The following is a 27,679-nucleotide window of genomic DNA, read 5'->3' as shown; positions in this document are numbered from 1 at the left end:
ACCGAGAGACTGAAAAACAGCTTCTATCTCAAGGCCATCAGACTGTTAGACAGCCACCACTAACATTGCGTGGCTGCTGCCAACACACTGACTCAACTCCAGCCTCTTTAATAATGGGAATTGATGTAAAATATATCACTAGCCACTTTAAACAATGCTACTTAATATAATGTTTACATACCCTACATTACTCATCTCATATGTATATGTATATACTGTACTCTATATCATCTACTGCATATTTATGTAATACATGTATCACTAGCCACTTTAAACTATGCCACTTTGTTTACATACCCTACATTACTCATCTGATATGTATATACTGTACTTGATACCATCTACTGCATCTTGCCTATGCCGTTCTGTACCATCACTCATTCATATATCTTTATGTACATATTCTTTATCCCTTTACACTTGTGTGTATAAGGTTGTAGTTTTGGAATTGTTAGGTTAGACCTGTTAGGTTAGATTACTGGTTATTACTGCATTGTCGGAACTAGAAGCACAAGCATTTCGCGAGTGTAGCGAAATGCTTGTTAACATCTGCTAACCATGTGTATGTGACAAATACATTTGATTTGATTTGTATTTAAGCGTCACACTTCTCCTCCAAAAAAAGTAGTACTAGACTACCATAAATTGTATTGTATGTGTGAGGCACGTTCTCAATAAGCACGTTATAGGACTGAATCATTTGAATATGTTTGGTGGAGTGAGTCTTTGGTAACCAGACAAGAGGCGCGTTTTGGAAATGGGGGCGGATACAAGCCGAAAGGAGTTTGCACTGCAGGTAGTCCTATGTGAGTTGTGAATAATGCAAAAGCCTCACGAGTAGACAATTATTTTAGAAATCTTTTTTGGATAGGTTCCTTGGCTAATGCATGAAATACACCCAAAGCATTGCTGTTGAAACAGCTTTCGTTATAGTTGGACTAGGGTAAGGGTAGCCTACTGACGGCTTGTTTAGGGGCAAAAAAATAAAAAATAGCATAGCACTGGGCTCAAACTCACAAGGCTCAGAGCCAGAGCATGCTGCTTATATCACTTCCCCATGGCAGTTCACAATTATCTAGCAAGCAGGGAGAGTACTTGATGATACTTAATGGAAACAGTGCATTGTTTTTAATTATTTTGTTTTAAGCCTTCCCCAAACCATAGCCGTAACCTTAACCACTTTAAATGAATACCTAAACTTAATAACCCTTTACGTTGTTGTTGTTTTAACCCTGTAATGATGCAGAATGAATCGGTAAAAAAACTGCCAATCTGCGGTCAAGAACCAGAATTCATCTCAGCCTATGCTGCACTTCAGTCCTTTGACTTTTTGGCCCTGACGGAGACATGGATTACCCCAGAGAACACTGCTACTTCAACTGCTCTTTCTTCATCTGACTATGTTTTCTCTCATAGTCCAAGAGCATCTGGTTGTCGCGGTGGTGGCACAGGTCTACTCATGTGGAGATTTTCTCTTTTCTCACTCTCTCACCTGTCCATCTCATTTGAATTCCATGCTGTCACTGTCACTTGTCCACTCAAGCTTAACATTATTGTAATCTATCACCCACCAGGTGCCCTTGGAGAATTCCTCAATAAGCTTGACACCTTGATAAGCTCATTTCCTGACGATGGCTCACTGCTCTTCGTACTTGGCAACTTCAACCTCCCGACATCTGCCTTCAATTCATTTCTTTCCAACTCTCTCTTTCTCCTCCTTGCCTCTTTTGACCTCACCCTTTCCCAATCCCCTCCAAATCACCAGGCAAGCAATACGCTTAACCTCATCTTTACTAGAGGCTGCTCGCCTACTAATCTCACTGCGACCCCCCCCCCCCCCTCCAGGTCTCTGATTTTCCTTTTCTGTCTCCCTTTCCTCCAACCCTAACCACTCAGCCCCTACCCAGGTGGTCATGCAATTTTTCACTCTCTCTCCAACTACTCTCTCATCTTCTATCCTATCATCTCTCCCTTCTGCTAAATCCTTCTCCCTCCTGTCTCAGGATTCTGCCTCTTCAACCCAACTCTCCTCCCTTTCCACATCCTATGACTCACACTGTCCCCATTTCTCCTGGCCGGCTCGGCCCTCCCCTCCTGCTCCGCGGCTGAGTGACTCATTGCGAGCTTACAGAACAGGGCTGCGGGCAGCTAAGCAAAAATGGAGGAAAACTAAACTTCGGAGGACCTATCATCCTTTCACTTCCTCCTCTCTACCTTCTCTTCATCTGTATCTGCTGCTAAAGCCACTTTCTACCACTCTAAATCTCTGCCTATAGCTTCTGCCTATAACCCTAGGAAACTCTTCCACCTTCCCCTTAATCCTACACCCCCCACCCCCTCTCTGCGGACAACTTTGTCATCCACTTTGAAAAAAAGGTTGACGACATCGACTACTCATTCACTCAGCCTATTGAGTCCACTGGTCTCACTCACACAGAACCTTGACCTCTTTCTCCAGATTAAATCCTACGAGTAGTGAGGTCTGGCCGCCCGACAACCTGCCCGCTCAACCCCATCCCTTCCTCCCTTCTCCAGACCATCTCTGGAGATCTTCTTAGATTCGTTCCCTCTGACTTCAAAATGGCTCGAGTTGTTCCCCTCCTCATGAAACCAACACTCGACTCATCTGACATCAACAACTATAGACCTGTATTCCTTCTTTATTTTCTTTCCAAAACACTTGATCGTGCTGTCTCTGATCAACTTTCTCGTTATCTCTCTCAGAATTATCTTCTTGACCCCAGCCAGTCAGGCCTCAAGACGTGTCATTCAAATGAGACTGTTCTTCTCTGTGTCACGAAGGCTCTCCGCACTGCCAAAGCTGACTGTCTCTCCTCTGTTCTCATCCTCCTAGATCTATCCGCTGCCTTTGTCACCGTGAACCATCAGATCCTCCTCTCCACCCTCTCAGGACTGGGCGTTTCAGGCAATGCACACTCTTGGATTGCATTCTACCTGGCAGCCGCTCCTACCAGGTGATGTGGAGAGGATCTGTGTCTGCACCACGTACTCTCACTACTGGTGTCCACCAGGGCTCGGTTCTAAGCCCTCTCCTCTTCTCTTTAAACACCAAGTCACTCGGCTCCGTCATATCCTCATATGGTCTCTCCTATCATTGCTATGCCGTATGACACTCAACTACTTTTCTCCTTCCCCCCTTCTGACACCAAGGTGGCGACATGTAATCTCTGTGTGCCTGGCAGATATCTCAACTTGGATGTCGGTCCACCACCTCAAGCTCAAACTCAACAAGACGGAACTGCTCTTCCTCTCCATCACGGTTGACCACTCCACCGTCTCCCCCCTCTCAATGTGCAAAGAACCTTGGTGTGACCCTGGACAACACCCTGTCATTCTCTGCAAACATCAAAGCAGTGACCCGGTCCTGCAGGTTCATGTTCTACAACATCCGTAGAGTACGACCCTACCTCACACAGGAAGCGTGTCCTCTCACATCTGGGCTCCTGCAACTCGCTGTTGGCTGGGCTCCCTGCTCTGCCATAAAACCCCTGCAACTTATCCAGAATGCAGCAGCCCGCCTGGTTTTCAACCTTCCCTAGTTCTCTCATGTCACCCCGCTCCTCCGCACACTCCACTGGCTTCCAGTTGAAGCTCGCATCCACCACAAGACCATGGTGTTTACCTACGGAACAGCAAAAGGAACTGCCCCTCCCTACCTTCAGGCTATGCTCAAACCCAACACCCCAACCCGAGCATTCCGTTCTGCCACATCAGGTCTCTTGGCCCTCCCACCCATACGGAAGTGCAGCTCCCGCTCAGCACAGTCCAAGCTCTTCTCTGTGGTAGAACCAGCTTCCCCCTGAAGTTAGGACAGCAGAGTCCCTTCCCATCTTCCGAAAACATCTGAAACCCTACCTCATCAAACAGTATCTTAAATAATCCGCCTCGCCTTCTATTTGACTATTTGAAGAATGCATTGGGCAGGACATAAAAACAGCCCCCCCCCCCCCCCCCACCACTAGCTCTGACTCTACTGATAGCTACGTTATTGAGGAAAATGTACATTTTTATGCCTGTGATATGTGGTTGTCCCACCTAGCAATCTTAAGATAAATGCACTAACTGTAAGTCGCTCTGGATAAGAACATCTGCAAAATGTCTCAAATATAAATATATACAGAGTGTGCTGTATCAACACAGACATTTTGCTGAAAAAGACAATATCAGTGCTTTTCAAGTATTCTGCGGTACATTCGGAAGTATTGGTCAAGATTGTTTGAGTCATTCATAGGGGTGCGTCCTAAGGTCCAGTTGTGTCAGATGAGGCCTCCATAATACCTGTGAATGACCTATGATGGGCGCATCATCTTTAAGCAAGACCTGACAGGACTTGGCACCCCCATTTCTACAACATGCCTACACACCTCCATTTGCAACATGTTGCCTTCGGGCCATGCTTAGCAGCTATATCAAAATAGTAACAAAGGAGGAACTGTACGTGACAGTGAACGCAGTTAAAGACGAGTGTTAAATGTCAGGATAATTGTAATTCCGTAGTTCTGTTCTGATATGCAAAACATGAAGGATGAAACCTAAGGTCAATGCATAAATAGTACATTTTAGCCACATTCCCTTAAGTGCTTCAATGGTCTGCCAGGCTCGATTTATATGAATTGATTTAGAATCAGTAGGCTACACGGGGAGTGCGTTCTCTCCTGTTTTCACACAGCCCTGTTAAGTTGTTTTTGAAGAGAGACAGTGGAGTGAGTCCAACTGAGTGTCTCCATGTACTGTGCATACTGCTTCTTGAAGTAATTCAGGTGTGTTGGAACAGGCCTCACTTTACTTCTCCTGCAGAGCCGCTGAGCCGCTGCCTAGTTCATTTACTGCCGTATCCAGTGGTATCCTTCGTTGCAACATCAAATGTCATTCCTGACATTCCACCTGAAAAGGAGATTTCAAAATAGTCCAAATATCCCAAAAAGTATATTTTTATTATGGTAAACTAATTTTCAATAGAATGTATTTAATAAACAATCAGAACACAAGTGAAAACAATTTCATTAATATTTACAAAGATTGTTCTTGTTTGTTACTTTCTCCCAATTCCAGATGCAGAGGTGACTGAACTAGAGGTGACAAAGAAGGAAGCTAAAGTGATCATAGACTTTGACGCCAGACAGTTATACACAGTCAAGGTCACTGCTGTGAAAGGTGCTCAGGAGAGCAAGCCACTTCTAGGAACATTTGAGGGTGAGAAGAGCCTTAGACCTTTTACAACCTATTCTATGATTTCATGAACTTGTTCAATCAAAAGGTAATAGCTGACAAAATGTATTCTACGGTATGTGTCAATGGAACTGTGTTTGGTTTGTTTCAGCCCAACTTTCAGAGCCTGACGTTAAGAACGTACAGCCCCAGAATGTACGCCCCAAAAACCAGAAAGACACCAGTGTCACAGAGGAGAACAATGAGATATCTGAAGGTAAGTATGGGATGTATGAGTGACCAACCTGAAATCTGGAAATTGCCATGGCTCAGTCTTCAAATCAACCAAGAAATCAACATGGAGAAGATTAGCTTGAAGACACACAGGTAAGTTGAAGCTCCAAAGGGCTCTTGGTTGGTGCTGAGGCTATACCTGGTGGTGGAGTGGACAGCTGTACATTTTTCATTGGGAGTGGATGCGACAATTAGAAAACATTGCCCGTGTGATGTTTTTGTTCAAACTTTTCTAAAGAAGAAAGGCCTTGAATGTGATCCTCATTCCCACTCACTCATTGGAGCAACAACTGCAATGTGCTTCATTTCAAGTGGACTTTGAAGGAAATTCCAGGGCTGTAAATTGCCACAAAGTAAGTCTACATTGGATCCCAGTAAACAAAACTTGTAATCGGACTCCAAGACACCAGAGGTACCACAGACACTGTCTTGTGGTCCTGAAACAGACAGAGCCGGAGAGGATCTGATTAAACCAAAAGCACTGGATATTGAAGCATTTTGGAGCAATGATCTACTTGTGATTGCTGTGTTCCATAAAACCAAGGTAAGCCTTAAACTGTTTTCCTTTTAAAATGAGCATGAAGTTGTTATAAATCTGTTATGGTAAACGATCGGCCAGGATCTAAAAACTGGAATGACAAAGTTTAAAACCAGTCATCATGACACTGATACAAAGCTGTAATGTTATAGGAGTCTACATTTATGTCTCAGGGCTAATACTGTATAGCAGGATTCAGCCCCAACTGAAATAACATCTGTCAGGGTAAAGGTTATGTATGCAATAGTTGCAGAGGTATTTTAACACACCCTTCCAGTTGAGTTCAAACAGATAAAAGAGACCTGGGGACTAAATATTGATTATTTACAAAGGATTGATCTCAAAGTGTCTGCCACAGTATTGCTCCTTGTCTGTAACCAGTGTCAATATTTTTTAAATTAAAAAAACAAAAAAACTGTGATAGTAAAAGCTGTTGGTGGGATGAAACAGGCTATTAGTGGTAGATTTAGGAGTTTGTTTTCAGACAAAGATAGTAACAGTGTTTATGAAACTCCTGTGGAGTCTGTGTTTCATGGTGACTTGGATCGTCTGTGCTTCTGGCATAAAGAGCTATGATTTGGCTGAGGTGTCAAAAAGTGTTTTGCAGTTATGGAGTGTGGTGTAAGGATCCCTGTGGTGCTTTGAGGTCTGCGATGGATCACCTGCCGTCTCTTAAAATGCTCAAATTGCCTATGAGTAAAAGACAGAAGGGGAAAATAACTTGGATATAATGATGCGGCTTTTCTTTCTCCTTCACTCTCTATCTTCTTTCTTTCTCCAAACTCTTTCTTTCCCTGTCAAGCTCTAATTTCTTCCTCCTCACTGTTTCTCTCATTTTTCCCTTCCTCCTTCTCTCTCACCCTCTCTCTCTCCCTCTCTCTCTCCATTGCATGTAGACAGTTGACACAGACAGCTATCTCCTTGCCCACACTTGCAGAATACCTTTGCTATGTTATCACGGGGCCCATTCTTGGACGGCTCCAGGCTTGCTAAGTAAACCCCCTGTAGCTCCCTGCCTGCCTGGGTGTGCAGATATACCAGAGGGCATAAAGGTGTGCCCAAGGCCTGGCAGATGCCTCAGTCCCACACAACCTAGCACTTACCTCCACGCCTACCCTCTCTGAACTGGGCCCAGGAAGGATATTAGGCCCCTATATTTATGCCCTAATTGAAGTTGCTGGGGCCGTGCTCGGCAGAGTCGGCGCTTCCGGAGGTGGTGGTGGTGTCATAAGGGACACATATAGGTAATTAAGGCCGGATGACTCATGCATCGCCATGGCAGCGCTTATGTTGTGCAGTGGCCGGGGTTTGGGATCCGAGGCTCATGGTTGATTGACACATTTTTGAGCGAAAAGTAATTGGTGTCAGTCGGTGAAGGGATAAAATGGCATAGTTTATGTATGACACGTTGATTTTTAGCCCCTTTTGGCTCTAGATGAGTATATGGGTATGGGCGTGTGCCATGTGGTATATTACACTGCCATAACATTATCATAGGCATTACTTAACGTCTTTTCATTTCTTTCCAGTTTATGTTTGTCCTTCCAGCTTTTAGGTATATTCTATATGCAGCGGCATAAGCAGTTACCAGTACATCTGAACCAATAACCACAACCAGTACCAGACCATATCCTTTACCTTTCAGCTAGACTGCTTTCAGTTCCCGCTGGCTACACTGCTACCTGCTCAAGTTAGCGCAGATAGCATTAGCTTATCATCCGCCCTGTCGCTTGGGGGTCAAGGAGGATATTACGCTTCCTCAATGTCCCTTAACTAGCAGGTGGTTGGGGAGGTGGTGCTGCCAGACAGTATTACGCTGCGATGACATGACCCATTTGTTTAACTTTAATTACATGGTCATTTGTTCACACGGAGGTAATTGGACTGTATCCGGAGAGGCCGGCGAGATAATGAAATCACAGCTTGCTCCTGATTCCCCCCACTCTTCAGGGAACCCTAACGCGCTGTAGTGTCGCCCCCAGGAACCACACATTATATTTTAAGCATAGAAGACATTTAGTGGTCTGTAGTAGCCTACGAGCAGGGCTGCTTAGAGGACAGAGAGGTTCTCTCTAGGCTCATGAATAACAGCTAAGAGATGGGGACAGAAGATGTTATGGTAGTGGTGTCTTTTGAGGCTGTTTAGCGAAGGATGAGGTTGTTATTTAGCTTTTTTGTTGATTAAGATGCGATTAAATATCTGTGCAGTAGTGAATGAACATGTGACAATTTGCCTTGTAAAACAGCACAAATGCAGCAATGACAGGTGCAAACTAGTGTTTTGAAGAATGGCTAACTTTCCTAATCCTCTTGGGTGTCTGGAAAACACAGTATTTTCACAAGACATAAGAGCAACCTGAGGTACAGTGAGGGAAAAGAGTATTTGATCCCCTGCTGATTTTGCCCACTGACAAAGAAATGATCCATCTATACTTTTAATTTTTTATTTGAACAGTGAGAGACAGAATAACAACAAAAAAATCCAGAAAAACGCATGTCAAATGCTATAATGTTATAAATTGATATGCATTTTAATGAGGGAAATAAGTATTTGATCCCCTCTCAGTCAGAAAGATTTCTGGCTCCCAGATGTATTTTATACAGGTAACGAGCTGAGATTAGGAGCACACTCTTAAAGGGAGTGCTCCTAATCTCAGTTTGTTACCTGTATAAAAGACCTGTCCACAGAAGATTCCAAACTCTCCAGCATGGCCAAGGCCAAAGAACTCTCCAAGGATGTCAGGGACAAGATTGTAGACCTACACAAGGCTAGAATGGGCTACAAGACCATCGCCAAGCAGCTTGGTGAGAAGGTGACAACAGTTGGTGCGATTATTCGCAAATGGAAGAAACACAAAAGAACTGTCAATCTCCCCCTGCCTGGGGTTCCATGCAAGATCTCACCTCGTGGAGTTGCAATGATCATGAGAACGGTGAGGAATCAGCCCAGAACTACACGGGAGGATCTTGTCAATGATCTCAAGGCAGCTGGGACCATAGTCACCAAGAAAATAATTAGTAACACACTACGCCGTGAAGGACTGAAATCCTGCAGCGCCCGCAAGGTCCCCCTGCTCAAGAAAGCACATATACATGCCCGTCTGAAGTTTGCCAATGAACATCTGAATGATTCAGAGGACAACTGGGTGAAAGTGTTGTGGTCAGATGAGACCAAAATGGAGCTCTTTGGCATCAACTCAACTCGCCGTGTTTGGAGGAAGAGGAATGCTGCCTATGACCCCAAGAACACCATCCCCACCTTCAAACATTATGCTTTGGGGCTGTTTTTCTGCTAAGGGGACAGGACATCTTCACCACATCAAAGGGACGATGGACGGGGCCATGTATCGTCATATCTTGGGTGAGAACCTCCTTCCCTCAGCCAGGGCATTGAAAAGGACCCAAAACACACGACCAAGGCAACAAAGGAGTTGCTCAAGAAGAAGCACATTAAGGTCCTTGAGTGGCCTAGCCATTCTCCAGACCTTAATCCCATAGAAAATCTGTGGAGGGAGCTGAAGGTTTGAGTTGCCAAACGTCAGCCTCGAAACCTTAATGACTTGGAGAAGATCTGCAAAGAGGAGTGGGACAAAATCCCTCCTGAGATGTGTGCAAACCTGGTGGCCAACTACAAGAAACGTCTGACCTCTGTGATTGCCAACATGGGTTTTCACCAAGTACTAAGTCAGAGTTTTTTTTTTTTTTAAGGCTGAAGTCATGTAACTGTTGGAATTCTCTGTTCAGTGTCAAAGAATTCCCTGTAATTAATTAGTTTGGTAACAGACTGTATAGTACTTTTGATCTTCAGCCGTAGTGCTGTTCATGTAAGACACGCAGGAAACACTGTTATGAAATGGAAATAATTTGTTGGACAAATGGAGCATTGCAACTTTTATGCTGGACTCTTGGGATACTGCTTCCTATTGAGTGACAGGTATTATGTCATTCATTTGTTGGTCTTATAACAGGTTTTATAACAGTTTCATTGCAAAAGAAATTCACCTGGCTGGCTCGGTCTGTCAGCTTGTGGTGAAAGGAACCCATTTACTATACATGGCTCTAGCTCAGGGATGGACAACTTTGATGGGGGTGGAGGACACAGCAAATCGGACTCATCATGAGGGGCTGCGTACCCACATCCATACCCACACATGCAGTCAGAGTCGGCCCTAGCCTTTTGGGGGCCCGTGTTAACTAATTTCATGCAATTCTACTCATTTTGTCATGAGGTGGAGAGATAAATTCGCAATTTTACAGCTAATTTCCTGCAATTCTTCACTTTTTGCCAAAGGGTAGAGACAAATGTTTCCCTTTTTTAACATGATATCTGATGATCAATGGTGGCCCCCAGGTCGATCATTCGACCATGATTTAGATAGCTGGTCGCTAGACTAACATTCCAATAAAAATAATGTTAGCTGACATGGGCTAATTGAGTGACTGTCATTGACTGACATAACAAGATAAACTGCTGATGCACAACCAAATTTCCAAATGGCACCTTGTGTATTCTACCATTGATCTGCAGGCTAACAAAAAAAAGTGGTCCGCGGTCCATCAGTTGCCCATCCCTGCTTTAGCTGATGCATATACAGACCACAGCGAACTTACCGGATACATTATGTACAAAATGAGCAATCAACAAACAACTCAACGCAATGCCATTTCCCCATGCTACAAATCACGATGAACGATGAATCAACAGAGCATGCCTCATCGCAGACGGATCCACTGTTGATAAAGCCAAATTGAAAGTGAGCAAAATAGTGCTGTGGCCTAGACTGAGAGAGAGTCTGGCATTCCATTAATGCAAGTGCAGGCTTTACTGAGTTATGAAGCGTGGAGAAAAAGCTTCATTAATGGAACTTGACATTCAGACAGAGTCATTTGGAGTCCCAAGTAGAAATAGAAGGGTTAGGAATGTGACAGGTGACGGATGCTCTCAGGCAGTTAGGCGGGCACACGTTTTATAGTCACCTAGTCAACCCCATCCAGAGAAAAGATGCCACGTGATCACGTCCATATTGCCCGAGGGAATGGGCCTCTGTTGACCAGCATCATTTATTAGGTGGACGTGTTTAGCCTCTGAGGCTTGAACTTTTGATGACAGTTTTCTTATGAAAAATGTTTGATGTTTCCTTTGTTGTTATTGGTTTTGGTTTTGGGTGAGTGAGGGAGTGTACACTTTCTGAGATGTCACACAAACACCTGCCAGGATGTTGTGTGAGTCAGTGTGGCTGTCACATCACCCAACTCCTCCAGTCTGTGGTTAATTGTTTCTAGCGACAGAAGTGCATTTGAATATTCGCAGGACAAGTTTGACTTACAGTAATTTCCCCCGGGTTCCCACGACAACGTCTGAACGTTGTCACATTGTCTGCTCATTGTTCGGTTCTCTACCGTATGGGGCTGACAGATAAACGAGTAACATCCTCGCTTGGTTGACAGCGCGGCCCTTTCTTCATATGCTGCATCGCCTCACAGTCACAAAGCCAATGCCCAGAGGTGAGGCTTTACCTGTTCCACTCTGCCCCAGTCGCTGTAGTCCCATCACTCACTGGGAGTGGGGCCGTGTGGCCTCTTAGCTTAAACATCTTCATAAGCATCATAAGCTTATGGTATGAGAAAGTACGGTGGAAAATATGCAGACAGAAGGCCATACATTCTGTAGACACATTTAGGATTTTATTGGAGAATAGGGAGATTCTTCTGTCACAACATCCTTCATAAGGCCGAGGATTTTAAGTCGATTCTTTTCAAGTTACCCATCGAAAAACATTAGCCTATACCTGCGTTGTTTTCAGATAAATGCATGAGGAAAAATCCACCTGAATCCCCTAGAGAATTATGAATGCCAGAGACCAATCATAATCTGATATCAATGGACCAGTAAGAACCGTACAGATGAACCATACACCATTCGATCACTATTAATAAGGCACTGCTCATATCTAATGCCTTACATATTTCAGCCACATATTCCATATACTAGAATAACATTAAGAAAAAACTAGCATTGCTATATTGAGGCTTGTATTATTGGTTCTACTGTAGTCTGTGAGATGCCTGTGGGAGGAAAGCATGGAGATTCCTCCTTATGTACTGAACAAAAATATAAATGCAACATGCAACAATTTCAAAGATTGTACAGAGTTACAGTTCATATAAGGAAATCAGTCAATTGAAATAAATTAATTAGGCCCTAATCTATGGATTTCACATGACTGGGAATACAGATGTGCATCTGTTGGTCACAGATACCTTTAAAAGGAAGGTAGGGATGTGGATCAGAAAACCAGTCAGTATCTAGTGTGACCACCATTTGCCTCATGCAGCGCAACACATCTCCTTCTCATAGAGTTGATCAGCCTGTTGATTGTGGCTTGTAGAATGTTGTCCTTCTCCTTTTCAATGACTGTGCGAAGTTGGTGGATATTGGCGGGAACTGGAACACGCTGTTGTACACGTCGCTCCAGAGCTTATGCCTGCCCATACCATAACCCTACTGCCACCATGAGGTACTCTGTTCACAACCTTGATGTCAGCAAACCGCTCACCTACACAACGCCATACACGTACTCTGCGATTGTCAGGCCGGTTGGACGTACTGACAAATTCTCTAAAAGACGTTGGACGCAGTTTATGGTAGAGAAATAAACATTTGATTCTCTGGCAACAGCTTTGGTGGACATTCCTGCAGTCAGAATGCCAATTGAACGCTCCCCTCAAAATTTGAGACGTAAAACTGCACATTTTAGAGTGGCCTTTTATTGTCCCCAGCACAAGGTGCACATGTGTAATGATCATGCTGTTTAATCAGCTTCTTGCTATTCCACACCTGTCATGTTGATAGACTATCTTGGCAATGGAGAAATGCTCACTAACAGGGATGTAAACAAATTTGTGCACAACATTTGAGAGAAATACATTTTCCAAATGTGCGTTTGGAAAATGTCTGGGATCTTTTGCTTCAGCTCATGAAACATGGGACCTACATTTTAAACGTTGCGTTTATATTTTTGTTTAGTGTAGTTTATTCTGCATTATTTCATCATCATTCTACTGTATGGTAGAGCTCCTCGGAGACAGCTCCTGTGAATAATGTCAACCCTATGAGATTATTAGGCTTAGATTTGCCACTGGGGTAGGAGGGCTGGTGTGGAGCTCCACTGGCTAATCACATGTATTATTGTCAGAGGGACCACTGGCTAATCACATGTATTATTGTCAGAGGGACCACTGGCTAATCACATGTATTATTGTCAGAGGGACCACTGGCTAATCACATGTATTATTGTCAGAGGGACCACTGGCTGATCACATGTATTATTGTCAGAGGGACCACTGGCTGATCACATGTATTATTGTCAGAGGGACCACTGGCTAATCACATGTATTATTGTCAGAGGGACCACTGGCTAATCACATGTATTATTGTCAGAGGGACCACTGGCTAATCACATGTATTATTGTCAGAGGGACCACTGGCTAATCACATGTATTATTGTCAGAGGGACCACTGGCTGATCACATGTATTATTGTCAGAGGGAGTTTGGAGTAGTTGCGTAAATTGAATAAAGTGCGCCTGTTATCACCCATCTCTGCTCTCCTGCACCTGACTTACCTTCAACATCGTGACAGCTGGCCCATGCTGACTTCAATGCTTCCCACAGTTGTGTCAAGTTGGCTGGATGTCCTTTGAGTGGTGGACCATCCTTTATACACACGGGAAACTGTCGACAGCAGCGTTGCAGTTCTTGGTACGATCAAATAGATGTGTCTGGCACCTACTACCATACCCCGTTCAAAGGCACTTCAATCTTTTGTCTTGCATTCACCCATTCAATTGTCTTAAGGCTTAAAAGTCCTTCTTTAACCTGTCTCCTCCCCATCATCTTCTCTGATTTAAGTGGAATTAACAAGGCGTCATAGATTGACCATTTGAATCCAGTTGAAAGCTATGTCATGGAAAGGTCAGGTGTTCCTAATGGTTTGTACACTGAGTGTATAGGAATAAGTGAGTATGTGTGTGTATATACAGTACCAGTCAAAAGTTTGGACACACCTACTCATTTTTTTTATTGAACCTTTATTTAACTAGGCAAGTCAGTTAAGAACAAATTCTTATTTACAGTGACGGCCTACTCCTGCCAAACGCGGACGAAGCTGGGCCAAGTGTGCGCTGCCCTATGGGACTCCCTATTTTCAACATTGTAGAATAATAGTGAAGACATCAAAACTATGAAATAGCGCATACGGAATCGTGTAGTAACCAAAAAAAAGTGTTAAACAAATCCAGAATAGATTTTATATTTGATATTCTTCAAAGTTGCCACCCTTTGTCTTGATGACACGTTAGTGAGTTCCCACGTATGCTGAGCACTTGTTGGCTGTTTTTTCTTCACTCTGCGCAACAACTCATCCCAACCCATCTCAATTGGGAGGAGGTCTGTTGATTGTGGAGGTCAGGTCATCTGATGCGGCACTCCATCACTCTCCTTCTTGGTCAAATAGCCCTTACACAGCCTGGAGGTGTGTTGGGTCATTGTCCTGTTGAAAAACAAATGATAGTCCCACTAAGCGCAAACCAGATGTGATGGCGTATCGCTTCAGAATGCTGTGGTAGCCATATTGGTTAAGTGTGCCTTGAATTCTAAATAAATTACAGACAGTGTCACCAGCAAAGCACCCCACACCATCACACCTCCTCCTCCATGCTTCACGGTGGGAACCACACATGCGGAGATCATCCGTTCACCTACTCTGCGTCTCACAAAGACACAGAGATTGGAACCAAAAATAGCTAATTTAGACTCATCAGACAAAAGGACATATTTCTACCAGTCTAATGTCCATTGCTCATGTTTCTTGGCCCAAGCAAGTCTCTTCTTCTGGTGTCCTTTAGTAGTGGTTTCTTTGCAGCAATTCGACCATGAAGGCCTGATTCACGCAGTCTCTTCTGAACAGTTGATGTTGAGATGTGTCTGTTACTTGTGAAGCATTTATTTGTGAAGCATCTGTGAAGCATTTATTTGGGCTACATGAGAGCCAGTTTCATCATAGCGCTTGATGGTTTTTGTGACTGCACTTGAAGAAGAAACTTTCAAAGTTCTTGAAATTTTCCAGATTGACTGACCTTCATGTCTTAAAGTAATGATGGACTGTCGTTTCTCTTTGCTTATTTGAGCTGTTCTTGCCATAATATGGACTTGGTATTTTACCAAATAGGGCTATCTTCTGTATACCACCCCTATCTTGTCACAACACAACTGATTGGCTCAATCGCATTAAGAAGAAAATAAATTCCACAAATGAACTTTTAACAAGTCACACCTGTTACTTGAAATGCATTCCAGGTGACTACTGTCATCTAGGCAAAGGGTAGCTACTTTTTTGTTAACTACATGATTCCATGTGTTATTTCATAGTTTTGATGTCTTCACTATTATTCTACAAAAATTCCTGGAATGAGTAAGTGTGTCCAAACTTTTGACTGGTACTGTGCATACGTGTCACTTTTGTCACGTGTAGCTTTCACTAATAGATCACTTTAACCCTGCCATGTTCATACTGTAGATTAATGAGCTGACCTTTGAGGTTATCTGCCTAGTGGACATACGTTTGGAATCTGCTACTAGCCGATGCACACAACTACTTTGCCCTTTCATGTTTTTGGAGAGGAATGTTAGGCCCTTATCTTGAGGCGATGGTGACTTCTCTCCTCTGTGTTTGTAAATTGCACACATTATAAATCTGGATGCGGATGAGAGAGCGGTGCATGGATCTGCTTTGACATGGAGGAATGGGAACTCTTGGCTCCCTCTCCCTCGAGGCATTACCGCAGTCGCCTTAACCCTGACCCCGGCTTGGCCTTGACTGTTGACCCTGTGACCCATCAGATCCACAAGCGCCTGAGGTCCTCCACTAATAGCTATGTTCTAAAAGAATCTCTCTCTCCCTCTTTCAACCCTCTCCCTTTCTCCATTCTTACTATCCCCTCTGCTTTTCAGTGTCCTTCTCCTATCCGCCTGTCTGTATAGTGTCTACCACTCTCTCCACCCTCTTGCCTCCTATACCTCTCTTGGAAAAGTGGCATCCTATCATGGTGCAACGTTGAAAGTCACTGAGCTCTTCAGTAAGGCCATTCTACTGTCTGTCTATGGAGATCGCATGGCTGAGTGCTCGATTTTATACACATGTCAGGAACGGGTGTGGCTGAAATAACCGAATCCGCTAATTTGAAAGGGTGTCCAAATACTTTCTTATATATAGTGTATTCAGGAAAACTGGTTTGAATGTGAAGCCACCTGTTGTGACACCTACTCAGTGTAGTGCTATGTCATCTAGAGATGTCTTGTTCTACTCTCACTCCCCATCTTCCCACCGTCTATTCACCTGGCTATGTTTGCTGCCCTGCTATTAAAGGCACTCAGACAATGCTCTTTCATTCACTCCAAAATGGTGCCCTGCCCTTCAATTAAATGTTCAGGAAACAGGAGGTTATTTTATGAGGTTGACACACATAAAACACTTTTTTTTGTTTTACTTCCTTTACTAAGGTCTATTATGCTGAGATATTGATTGGTTTGGAAACAGAAATTCCAGGAAGGTATAGACTTGTAGGAAGTGATAGACCACTCTGTTTCTGTCAATGGCAAATTAAACAACTCTTAAAAAATGCAGTTCTACCCTAGATTGCATAACATGTTCCAGCCTGATAAGTATTTGTTCGACATCTGGGGGATAAGATGGTTATTGAATGATATATTCTATCTTTTCCAACCAACAGAGTAATGTACAGCATGTTTATCTTTTGCATGGATTTGAACCCAACCACACCTTTTTGATTGAAATATTGTTTAAGTGATGATCTCTACATTGATGTTATATACTGTATATCCTCTCTCCCCAGAGGTAGAGCAAAACATCCAGAAGATATCGGTCCTCTCAGCTCAGACGGAATTTGTGTGCCACTGCAGCTGTGTGCATTGAACGCTCGATGGGAAAAGTGGCACATACCACCTACAGCTAATTTACAATCTGAAATCAATCATTGTAATCCACCATAAAGGCTGATGGAATGCTGGATTACTTTTACAGTATTTTGCTTTTAAACAATAAACTGCTGCCCTATTCTAGTTGTCTGTGTCTTTGCTGGTCACCCAATTTCACAATTCTCACACACAACAATTGGCATAGGAGAAATATACTGTCAACAAAAAAAATCTTGATTCTGGGTATATTATTTCCTATAAGACTCTGAAAGTCTGACAGTTTTCTGAACTGTGAAAGTCAGAGTTTCTTTCCTGAACTTAAAATACATACAGTATTCAATGCAGATTTGTGCATATCCTGCAGAAACTTTATGAATCCACACAGAGAGAGAGTTCTGGCTCCAATGGCTTTCACTCACGCTATCTGAGTAGGTCGGATCAGGATAATATCCAGCACATTGCTGTCATCATGTCTGTTTATGGTCTAATGACAGGCCTCTCTACTTTAATAGATCGGCACAGATTGTGAGAGGAGGCATAATGAGATATGTTATTATGTGAAACGCTATGTAGCATAGAGTGTCTAAATAAAATGTCACCTAATCAAGGCCTATTTTCTCTTCATTGACTGGGTGTATTCATGAGCACTAGCATTATTTTTGCATGAATTATACACTAAATTGCCCTTCAGGGAATTTCGTGGGAGGATGTATTAAACTGAATAAACAAATGCTTTGGACCTAAGCTGCACTTCAAAGAATTACAAATGCTTTTTTGTTGTTTGATTCAGTTATTTATTGTTTGATTCAGTTTACCATTATTTGATAAGTTACTCTCTTCAGTGACCTTACTTTCCCCTTTACACTCAGTAGTGGTATGTTGTATATTCGTGTGTTTTATCTAGGCTATTGTTTGAATGCTTTGTCATTAGTATGTTGGTTTAAACATAATCTGGTCTGTGTATCTTTTTCCCTTACAGAGCAGTTCATGTGTAAGACCCCGGCCATAGCGGATATTGTGATCCTGGTGGACGGATCATGGAGTATCGGACGGATAAACTTCCGTCTGGTCCGCATGTTCCTGGAGAATCTGGTTAGCGCCTTCCATGTGGAGTTTGACAAGACACGGATAGGCGAGTCATTTTACTGGTTTCTTTATCATCATCAGTGACATTGTTTCCCTATCATTGTCATCATCATTACAATTATAAGCATGAGAAAGCAGCGTTGCTAAAGAGCTCATGATTAGATGATTAGCCTTTCTATCCCACCCACTCAAGTCACGGGTACTGTAGTTTCTGTGTCGTTGTGCTGCTGCGTTTCATCTGGGTAATAAATGATTAGATGCTCGTCAGTACAGTAACAGCGTGTGTTTGTGTGTTGAGAGAAGCTACCCTGAGTGTTGATTCCCTTTACACAGGTCTGGCTCAGTATAGTGGTGATCCCAGGATTGAGTGGCACCTGAACACTTTCACCACCAAAGAAGCAGTCATCGACGCTGTGAAGAACCTTCCTTACAAAGGAGGGAACACACTGACGGGTACTGGAAAGGAATCCTTTCTTCCTCTGTACTCTGTAATACTACTGAACTCCACATAATACACATTAGCCACCCGGCAACAAATTACGCTCATGATGTTATTCTACCACATTTTATTACATGTCCAGATAACCTGATTGACAATCCGTTTTCCATTACATTTTGACCATATCTTAGAGATTTAGCCAGGGAACCCAATAACCCAACAAAGACGCTAATACTGTATGTGACAGTCCTCAAGAACTCCTGTGTATGCAAGAGTTAGACAGTATACTGATCTTCTCCACTGTAGGTCTTGCATTGACGTACATCCTTGAGAACAGTTACAAACCCGAGTCTGGATCCAGGGCCGGCGTTCCCAAAATTGGAATCCTGATCACAGATGGGAAGTCTCAAGACGATGTCCAACCCCCGGCGCGGAGTCTGAGAGAGGCGGGAATAGAGCTGTTTGCCATTGGTATGAGACAAAGCCTCATCTTAGTTCTCTACATGCTCATATACTACTGTAGTTAAACAGATTGAATGCAGATGCAATTTTCTTGACGGATGGAGGGCATTCTTTCACCTTTTACATTTATACAGTATTTGGGAAATCTGGTTTGAATGTGAAGCCACCTGTTCTGACACCTGCCCAGTGTAGTGATATGTAATCTAGAGATGTCTCAATCTACTCATCTACAGTGCCTTGCGAAAGTATTCGGCCCCCTTGAACTTTGCGACCTTTTGCCACATTTCAGGCTTCAAACATAAAGATATAAAACTGTATTTTTTTGTGAAGAATTAACAACAAGTGGGACCCAATCATGAAGTGGAACGACATTTATTGGATATTTCAAACTTTCTTAACAAATCAAAAACTGACAAATTGGGCGTGCAAAATTATTCAGCCCCCTTAAGTTAATACTTTGTAGCGCCACCTTTTGCTGCGATTACAGCTGTAAGTCGCTTGGGGTATGTCTCTATCAGTTTTGCACATCGAGAGACTGACATTTTTTCCCATTCCTCCTTGCAAAACAGCTCGAGCTCAGTGAGGTTGGATGGAGAGCATTTGTGAACAGCAGTTTTCAGTTCTTTCCACAGATTCTCGATTGGATTCAGGTCTGGACTTTGACTTGGCCATTCTAACACCTGGATATGTTAATTTTTGAACCATTCCATTGTAGATTTTGCTTTATGTTTTGGATCATTGTCTTGTTGGAAGACAAATCTCCGTCCCAGTCTCAGGTCTTTTGCAGACTCCATCAGGTTCTTGCAGAATGGTCCTGTATTTGGCTCCATCCATCTTCCCATCAATTTTAACCATCTTCCCTGTCCCTGCTGAAGAATAGCAGGCCCAAACCATGATGCTGCCACCACCATGTTTGACAGTGGGGATGGTGTGTTCAGCTGTGTTGCTTTTACGCCAAACATAACGTTTTGCATTGTCGCCAAAAAGTTGAATTTTGGTTTCATCTGACCAGAGCACCTTCTTCCACATGTTTGGTGTGTCTCCCAGGTGGCTTGTGGCAAACTTTAAACGACACTTTTTATGGATATCTTTAAGAAATGGCTTTCTTCTTGCCACTCTTCCATAAAGGCCAGATTTGTGCAATATACGACTGATTGTTGTCCTATGGACAGAGTCTCCCACCTCAGCTGTAGATCTCTGCAGTTCATCCAGAGTGATCATGGGCCTCTTGGCTGCATCTCTGATCAGTCTTCTCCTTGTATGAGCTGAAAGTTTAGAGGGACGGCCAGGTCTTGGTAGATTTGCAGTGGTCTGATACTCCTTCCATTTCAATATTATCGCTTGCACAGTGCTCCTTGGGATGTTTAAAGCTTGGGAAATCTTTTTGTATCCAAATCCGGCTTTAAACTTCTTCACAACAGTATCTCGGACCTGCCTAGTGTGTTCCTTGTTCTTCATGTTGCTCTCTGCGCTTTTAACGGACCTCTGAGACTATCACAGTGCAGGTGCATTTATACGGAGACTTGATTACACACAGGTGGATTGTATTTATCATCATTAGTCATTTAGGTCAACATTGGATCATTCAGAGATCCTCACTGAACTTCTGGAGAGAGTTTGCTGCACTGAAAGTAAAGGGGCTGAAAAATTTTGCACGCCCAATTTTTCAGTTTTTGATTTGTTAAAAAAGTTTGAAATATCCAATAAAGGTCGTTCCACTTCATGATTGTGTCCCACTTGTTGTTGATTCTTCACAAAAAAATACAGTTTTATATCTTTATGTTTGAAGCCTGAAATGTGGCAAAAGGTCTCAAAGTTCAAGGGGGCCGAATACTTTCTCAAGGCACTGTATCTCTCTCAATTCAAAGGGCTTTATTGGCATGGGAAACATCTCTCTTTCTCTCCCTCTCTCTCTCACCCTCTATAAAGGTGTGAAGAACGCCGATGAGAAAGAGCTGAAGGCCATTGGCTCTCCTCCAGAGGAGACGCACGTCTACAACGTGGCTGACTTCAGCGTCATGAGCTCCATCGTGGAGGGTCTGACCAGGACCGTCTGCGACCGGGTCGAACAGCTTGACAAGGCCATCAAAGGTGAGCCAGATTCAAGTAGAGTAGTAGATTCAGAAAAGAGAATTGAGAATGTCACATCCAGACCTAGGTTCAAATACATGTGTATTTGAGTATCTGGTATTTAAAATTGTTTTCTGTGTATTTTTGTATTTTCAACTACACAGCCCAAAACAAGTACAGTACTTTTATTTCAGTATTTGAATGGTTATTTGTAAAAACCAAATAGCTTCCAATACCTGGGATTATATAGACATTTAGTCACATTGTATACCTTTGTACAAGCAGACATTGTTTAAATAGTGACACTTCAGTGATTTTGGACAGATCCACCGGAAAGCAAACACATCCATCCCCTCATCCTCCCATCCTTTCTATTTCCTCCGCCGCCCTACATCTTTTAACCCTTTCTATTTCCTCTGCCGCCCTACATCTTCTAACCCTTTCTATGTCCTCTGCCACCCTACATCTTCTAACCCTTTCTATTTACTCTGCCACCCTACATCTTTTAACACTTTATATTTCCTCTGCCATCCTACATCTTCTAACCCTTTCTATTTCCTCTGCCATCCTACATCTTCTAACCCTTTCTATTTCCTCTGCCATCCTACATCTTCTAACCCTTTCTATTTCCTCTGCCACCCTACATCTTCTAACCCTTTCTATTTCCACTGCCATCCTACATCTTCAAATCCTTTCTATTTCCTCTGTCACCCTACATATTCTAACCCTTTCTATTTCCACTGCCCTCCTACATCTTCTAACCCTTTCTATTTCCTCTGCCACCCTACATCTTTTAACCATTTCTATTTCCTCTGCCACCCTACATCTTCTAACCCTTTCTATTTCCTCTGTCACCCTACATATTCTAACCCTTTCTATTTCCACTGCCATCCTACATCTTCTAACCCTTTCTATTTCCTCTGCCACCCTACATCTTTTAACCATTTCTATTTCCTCTGCCACCCTACATATTCTAACCCTTTCTATTTCCACTGCCATCCTACATCTTCAAATCCTTTCTATTTCCTCTGCCACACTACATCTTCTAAACCTTTCTATTTCCTCTGCCACCCTACATCTTCTAACCCTTTCTATTTCCTCTGCCGCCCTACATCTTCTAACCCTTTCTATTACCTCTGCCACCCTAAATCTTTTAACCCTTTCTATTTCCTCTGCCGCCCTACATCTTCTAACCCTTTCTATTACCTCTGCCACCCTACATCTTCTAACCCTTTCTATTTCCTCTGCCACCCTACATCTTTTAACCCTTTCTATGTCCTCTGCCACACTAAATCTTTTAACCCTTTCTATTTCCTCTGCCATTCTACATCCTCCCTTCCTTTCTCTCATTCTTCTCCCACTCTACAATCTCTCAGGCGACACAGGCCCAGAAGTCACCATGGCCGCTCCCAGAGACCTGGTGACCTCGGAAGTGACGGCCAGGAGTTTCCGGGTGTCGTGGACCCACGCCCCTGGCACGGTGGAGAAGTACCGGGTGGTGTTCTACCCTGCCAGCGGCGGCCAGCCCGAGGAGAAGGTGGTGCAGGGCACAGTGGACACGGTGGTGCTCAACTACCTCCTCTCCCTGACTGAGTACCAGGTGGCCGTGTTCGCCATCTACGCCAGCTCAGCTAGCGAGGCCCTCCGAGGCAGCACTACCACATGTAAGTCTAGTTACAAAACTGAATCTCATCTAATTTAGTGGTGGCTAGAAGTTGATGAATGGCAATGAAATCCCCCCATGGATATCTGTGAATACTAAGTACACAATTGACCTTGTCTCAAAGTTAATGGGGATGGTGAGTAACCTACCGCTGTCAAGACTGACATACAGATGGAGGAGGAAGTAAGACAATTTACGACATCCAGTAAATCTGTAAAGGCTCTCACTTTTTGGCGCTTAAGTAGCCCGTATTGCGTTTAGGCCCACCATTTATGTATTTCTATAGACAGGTTAAGGGAGGGGCTATGGCCACTCTTGGTCAAACAGGTTAACAGGAATGGAGATTGCTTTGCTGTGTGAATTGTGAATTATGCCAAATTGTTTACAATTTTACCTTTGCTTTTCCTCTTAGTATGTTACGAAACTGAAAAGGGTTCTTCGTGGAACCCAAAAGGGTTATACCTGGAACCCAAAAAATATTTTTCAAAGGGTTCTCCTATGGGGACTGCTGATGAACCATTTTAGGTTCTAGATAGCACCTTTTTTTCTAAGAGTGTATATAAACTCAATCAAGGGAAGCTAGGACATGCTAAGGAGTCTGTAACCTTGAGGTAAGCGAGCAGGGTGTTGTATGTCTTTGTCCCTAGTGGAGACAGTATAGCCTACTCACCAAGGTCCAGGGAGAGCTCAGTTGGGACTCCGTAGTCGGCCAGCACAAGCAAGTTATTAGGTTCAAATGGGGACAAAGATAATAGTCTACAAAAGAAAAAACAAAAAGGCATGCCAACCTAAGGAAAAAGGATTCAGACACAAATGTGAAAACCCTGCCGGGTCAGGAGGCTACTTCCAATCAGCTTCTCAGCTAGGTAATCTCTCCCACCTGTGAGCAATCACTCCCTACTGGCACTCCGAGCACCTGGCCCTGCTGCTGCTGGGATATGAATAATGGACTGCTAGTGAAATGTACTGCTAGTGTAACTGTGTCCTAACCCACTTCCTACTGCTAACCCCTGATCAGCCGCACATCAGGACCTTAATTAGAGTACAATCAGCTGTCTTAGACAGAGCAAAGCTGGAGCAAATACCTGCAATGCAGTAGGTAATCATTTCACTCTTAGTCTGCACCTGTTGTTTACAAAGCATGTGACAAATAACATTTGATTTGATTTTAGCTCTCCATAAGGAGGGTTTTGCTAAACCTGGTCTACTGGTCTAAGTCAGGACCTTGTCTCAACCCTGTGTGAGCTGTGTGTGACCCAAATAAATAAAATGACTAGAACGGGCAAAGCCCCTCTGACCAATTTGACTGCACCCTCATTGGTACACTCAATATGACTAATATAGAATTGTAATCCTGAATGTTGACTTGAATGTTGATGGCTGTTGTAGTAATTCTATGGCGTGACCCCTGTATAACCCTTGTGTGTTACAGTGGCCCTACCCATGGTGAACAACCTGGAGCTGTTTGACATCACCCACAATAGCATGAGAGCCCGCTGGAGGGTCGCAGAGGGGGCTTCTGGCTACATGATCCTCTATGCTCCACTGACCGAGGGAGACGCCGCCGATGAGAAGGAGGTGAGAGAAAAAAGAGAGCAAAGGGAGGATAGAGAAAGGAGGATGAGAGGAATGAGCGAGAAGAGGAATGAGATGGTCAAATAAAGAAGGGGAAAATAGAGAAGGGGAAAAGACTGTCAGAAAGAAAAGGAAAGAAGAAGTATAATCCAAAGCACAGATGGAGAGAGAAAGAGAGACAAGAGGATTTAAGAAACGGAGTGGCTAAATTTAAATACAGAGGAAAATAAAGAAGTAGCAAGGGAGGGAATTTAGACTCAAAGCAAGGAAATGTTTAGAATACATTGTAACTAGTACAATGAAAGGGGGAGAGGGAGAGAGAAAATGAGGGCAAAGTCCTCTACCGCTCAAATTCCACCCATCCTGTTAGTGCTCATTAAAAAAGAACACTCCCTCCAGGCACAGTAATCAGTTCAGGTTCACAGTTTCACTTGCTCAGCCTGTTGGGGCACAACATGGCTTCCAGGGCTCTTTTCTCTTTTTCTCAAAGTGATGCTTGAAGTTTTTGTGCTAAATGTTACATCGACTGTTGTCAATTGATCCAGACAGGTTTTAAGTGCATATCTGGGTTGTTTAGTAACAATCTGCAGCCTCTATATAGAATAGCCTAAAACAAATGCAATCTTGGGGCAATATGGTTCATTCTGTAAAATGCAGGAAAAGGCACTTTTTTTTCACACCCTCGTGTATCACGTCTGGCTGGCTGGCTGCCACTTTATCTGGCGGTGTGACTGCCTTGCCCTTGTCTGTTTGATGGTTGATATTCTGTCTCTATCAACCCCCTGTATATATCTTGCTCCTTGCCAACCTCTCTGCGTACCTGTCTGTCACCTTGTCTAAGGTCTCTGATGACTGTTTGTGCAGGTGAAAGTGGCTGAGACTGTGAACGAAGTGGAACTGGAGAACCTGACTCCAGACACAGAGTACACAGTGACCGTGTACGCCATGTACGGAGAGGAGGCCAGTGACCCTATGACCAGTCAGGAGACCACGCGTGAGTAACCACCTCCTACACTCGTACGCATGCACGTGTACACACAGATTCACATACATTATGAATAAACAGACACATATACAGTACCAGTCAAAAGTTTGGACACTTGGCCTCCCGGGTGGCGCAGTGGTTAAGAGCGCTGTACTGCAGCACCAGTTGCGCCACCAGAGACTCTGGGTTCGCGCCCAGGCTCTGTCGTAACTGGCCGCGACCGGGAGGTCCGTGGGGCGACGCACAATTGGCATAGCATTGTCCGGGTTAGAGAGTGTTTGGCCGGTAGGGAAATCCTTGTCTCATCGCGCACCAGCGACTCCTGTGCCGGGCCGGGCGCAGTGCGCGCTAACCAAGGTTGCACAGTGTTTCCTACGACACGCGGCTGGGTTGGATGGCGCTGTGTTAAGAAGCAGTGCGGCTTGGTTGGGTTGTGTATCGGAGGACACATGACTTTCAACCTTTGTCTCTCCCGAGCCCGTACGGGAGCGACGAGACTAAACAATTGGATACCACGAAATTGGGGGGAAAAAGGGGTAACATTTTAATTAAAAAAACACACCCAAAAAATATGAACGTTTGGATACACTCAATTCAGGGGTTTTCTTTATTTGTACTATTTTCTACATTGTAGAATAGTAGTGAAGACATCACAACTATGAAATAACACATATGGAATCACATAGGAACCAAAAAAGTGTTAAACAAATCAAAATATATTTTATATTTGAGATTCTTCAAATAGCCACCCTTTGGCTTGATGACAGCTTTGCACACTCTTGGGATTCTTTCAACAAGCTTCATGAGGTGGTCACCTGGAATGTATTAAAAATGAATATGTGAACTTTCTTTCCTTCTTAATGCGTTTAAGCCAATCAGTTGTGTTTTGACAAGGTAGGGGTGGTATACAGAAGATAGCCCTATTTGGTCCATATTATGGGAAGAACAGCTCAAATAAGCAAAGAGAAAATACATTACTTTAAGACATGAAGGTCAGTCAATCCGGAACATTTCAAGAACTTTGAAAGTTTCTTCAACTGCAGTCGCAAAAAACCATCAAGCACTATGATTAAACTGGCTCTCATGAGGACCACCACAGGAAAGGAAGACACAGACTTACCTCTGCTGCAGTGGATAAGAAATTGCAGTCCAAATAAATGCTTCACAGGGTTCAAGTAACAGACATATCTCAACATCGTTTGTTCAGAGTAGACTGTGTGAATCAGGCCTTCAGGTTGAATTTCTGCAAAGAAACCATTACTAAAGGACACCAATAAGAAGAAGAGACTTGCTTGGGCCAAGAAACACGAGCAATGGACATTAGACTGGTGGAAATCTGTCCTTTGGTCTGATGAGTCCAAATTTGAGAGTTGGTGAACGGATGATCTCTGCTTGTGTAGTTCCCACCGTGAAGCATGGAGGAGGACGTGTGATGGTGTGGGGGTGCTTTGCTGGTGACACTGTTGGTGACTTATTTAGAATTCAAGGCACACTTAACCAACATGTCTACCACAGCTTTCTGCAGCCATACGCCATCCCATCTGGTTTGCTTTTAGTGGGACTGTCATTTGTTTTTCAACAGGACAATGACCCAACACACCACCAGGCTGTGTACGGGCTATTTGACCAAGAAGGAGAGTGATGGAGTGCTGCATGAGATGACCTGGCCTCCACAATCACCCAACCTCAACCCAATTGAGATGGTTTGGGATGAGTTGGACCGCAGAGTGAAGGAAAAGCAGCCAAAAGGTGCACGCCGTATGTGGCAACTACTTCAAGACTGTTGGAAAAGCATAACAGATGAAGCTGGTTGAGAGAATGCCAAGAGTGTGCAAAGCTGTCATCAAGGCAAAGGGTGGCTACTTTGAAGAATCTCAAATATAACACTTTTTTGGTTACTACACAATTCCATGTGTGTTATTTCATAGATTTGATGTCTTCACTATTCTACAATGTATGTATTAAATACTTAAAAACCCTGGAATGAGAAAGTGTGTCCATACTTTTTACTGGTAAAACAGTTGCGGTGCTTGTAGATAAAGCTGTCACAATAATTGTAAATCTCTATCAGAAAATGGGATGCATATTTACTGGGATACTTACTGTAGCATGAGATACTTACTGTAGGTATTTAGATGTTTTGTTAGCCATCAGGCCTAGTGAATTTGCATACTTCTGCCTGCATCTTGATGTCAAGCCCTGGCAAGCTTTAGAGCAAGACCTAACAAACAGGCTGACAAAACGGCGTTTGTGCTAATTTTGTGTTTCAGAGCTATTACGGTTGCATCAATTTAGTGTTGACGTTGACCAACTGTCAGTCACCACCTTGCTAGTTAATGTGTTATTGTCCTTCTTTGAGCGCTTCTAAGGGCGGTGTCACGACATGTTTTGTAGATATACAGA

General features: G+C 43.5%; 1 protein-coding gene across 4 annotated transcripts in view; it reads left to right on the top strand.

Annotated features, from left to right (window-relative positions):
- Positions 1-27,679, top strand: part of LOC110496254 (collagen alpha-1(XIV) chain) — an 87,166-nt gene that overhangs the window by 8,542 nt on the left and 50,945 nt on the right. For 3 of the 4 annotated variants that reach the window (XM_021572039.2, XM_021572040.2, XM_021572042.2), the window contains exons 4-12: positions 5,074-5,214; positions 5,342-5,446; positions 17,976-18,128; positions 18,416-18,535; positions 18,828-18,992; positions 20,913-21,074; positions 22,430-22,717; positions 24,149-24,294; positions 25,156-25,285. In XM_021572039.2, the coding sequence (XP_021427714.2) occupies positions 5,074-5,214; positions 5,342-5,446; positions 17,976-18,128; positions 18,416-18,535; positions 18,828-18,992; positions 20,913-21,074; positions 22,430-22,717; positions 24,149-24,294; positions 25,156-25,285 (1,410 nt within the window). The remainder of the gene's footprint in view (positions 1-5,073; positions 5,215-5,341; positions 5,447-17,975; positions 18,129-18,415; positions 18,536-18,827; positions 18,993-20,912; positions 21,075-22,429; positions 22,718-24,148; positions 24,295-25,155; positions 25,286-27,679) is intronic. The other variant, XM_036952831.1, reaches the window with a different exon arrangement.

The sequence above is a fragment of the Oncorhynchus mykiss genome, chromosome 18, assembly GCF_013265735.2.
Source record: "Oncorhynchus mykiss isolate Arlee chromosome 18, USDA_OmykA_1.1, whole genome shotgun sequence".
In the NCBI taxonomy this organism is placed as follows: Eukaryota; Metazoa; Chordata; class Actinopteri; order Salmoniformes; family Salmonidae; genus Oncorhynchus; species Oncorhynchus mykiss.
Note: the sequence above shows the minus strand (reverse complement) of the source record. Positions and strands in the feature narration are given on the sequence as shown.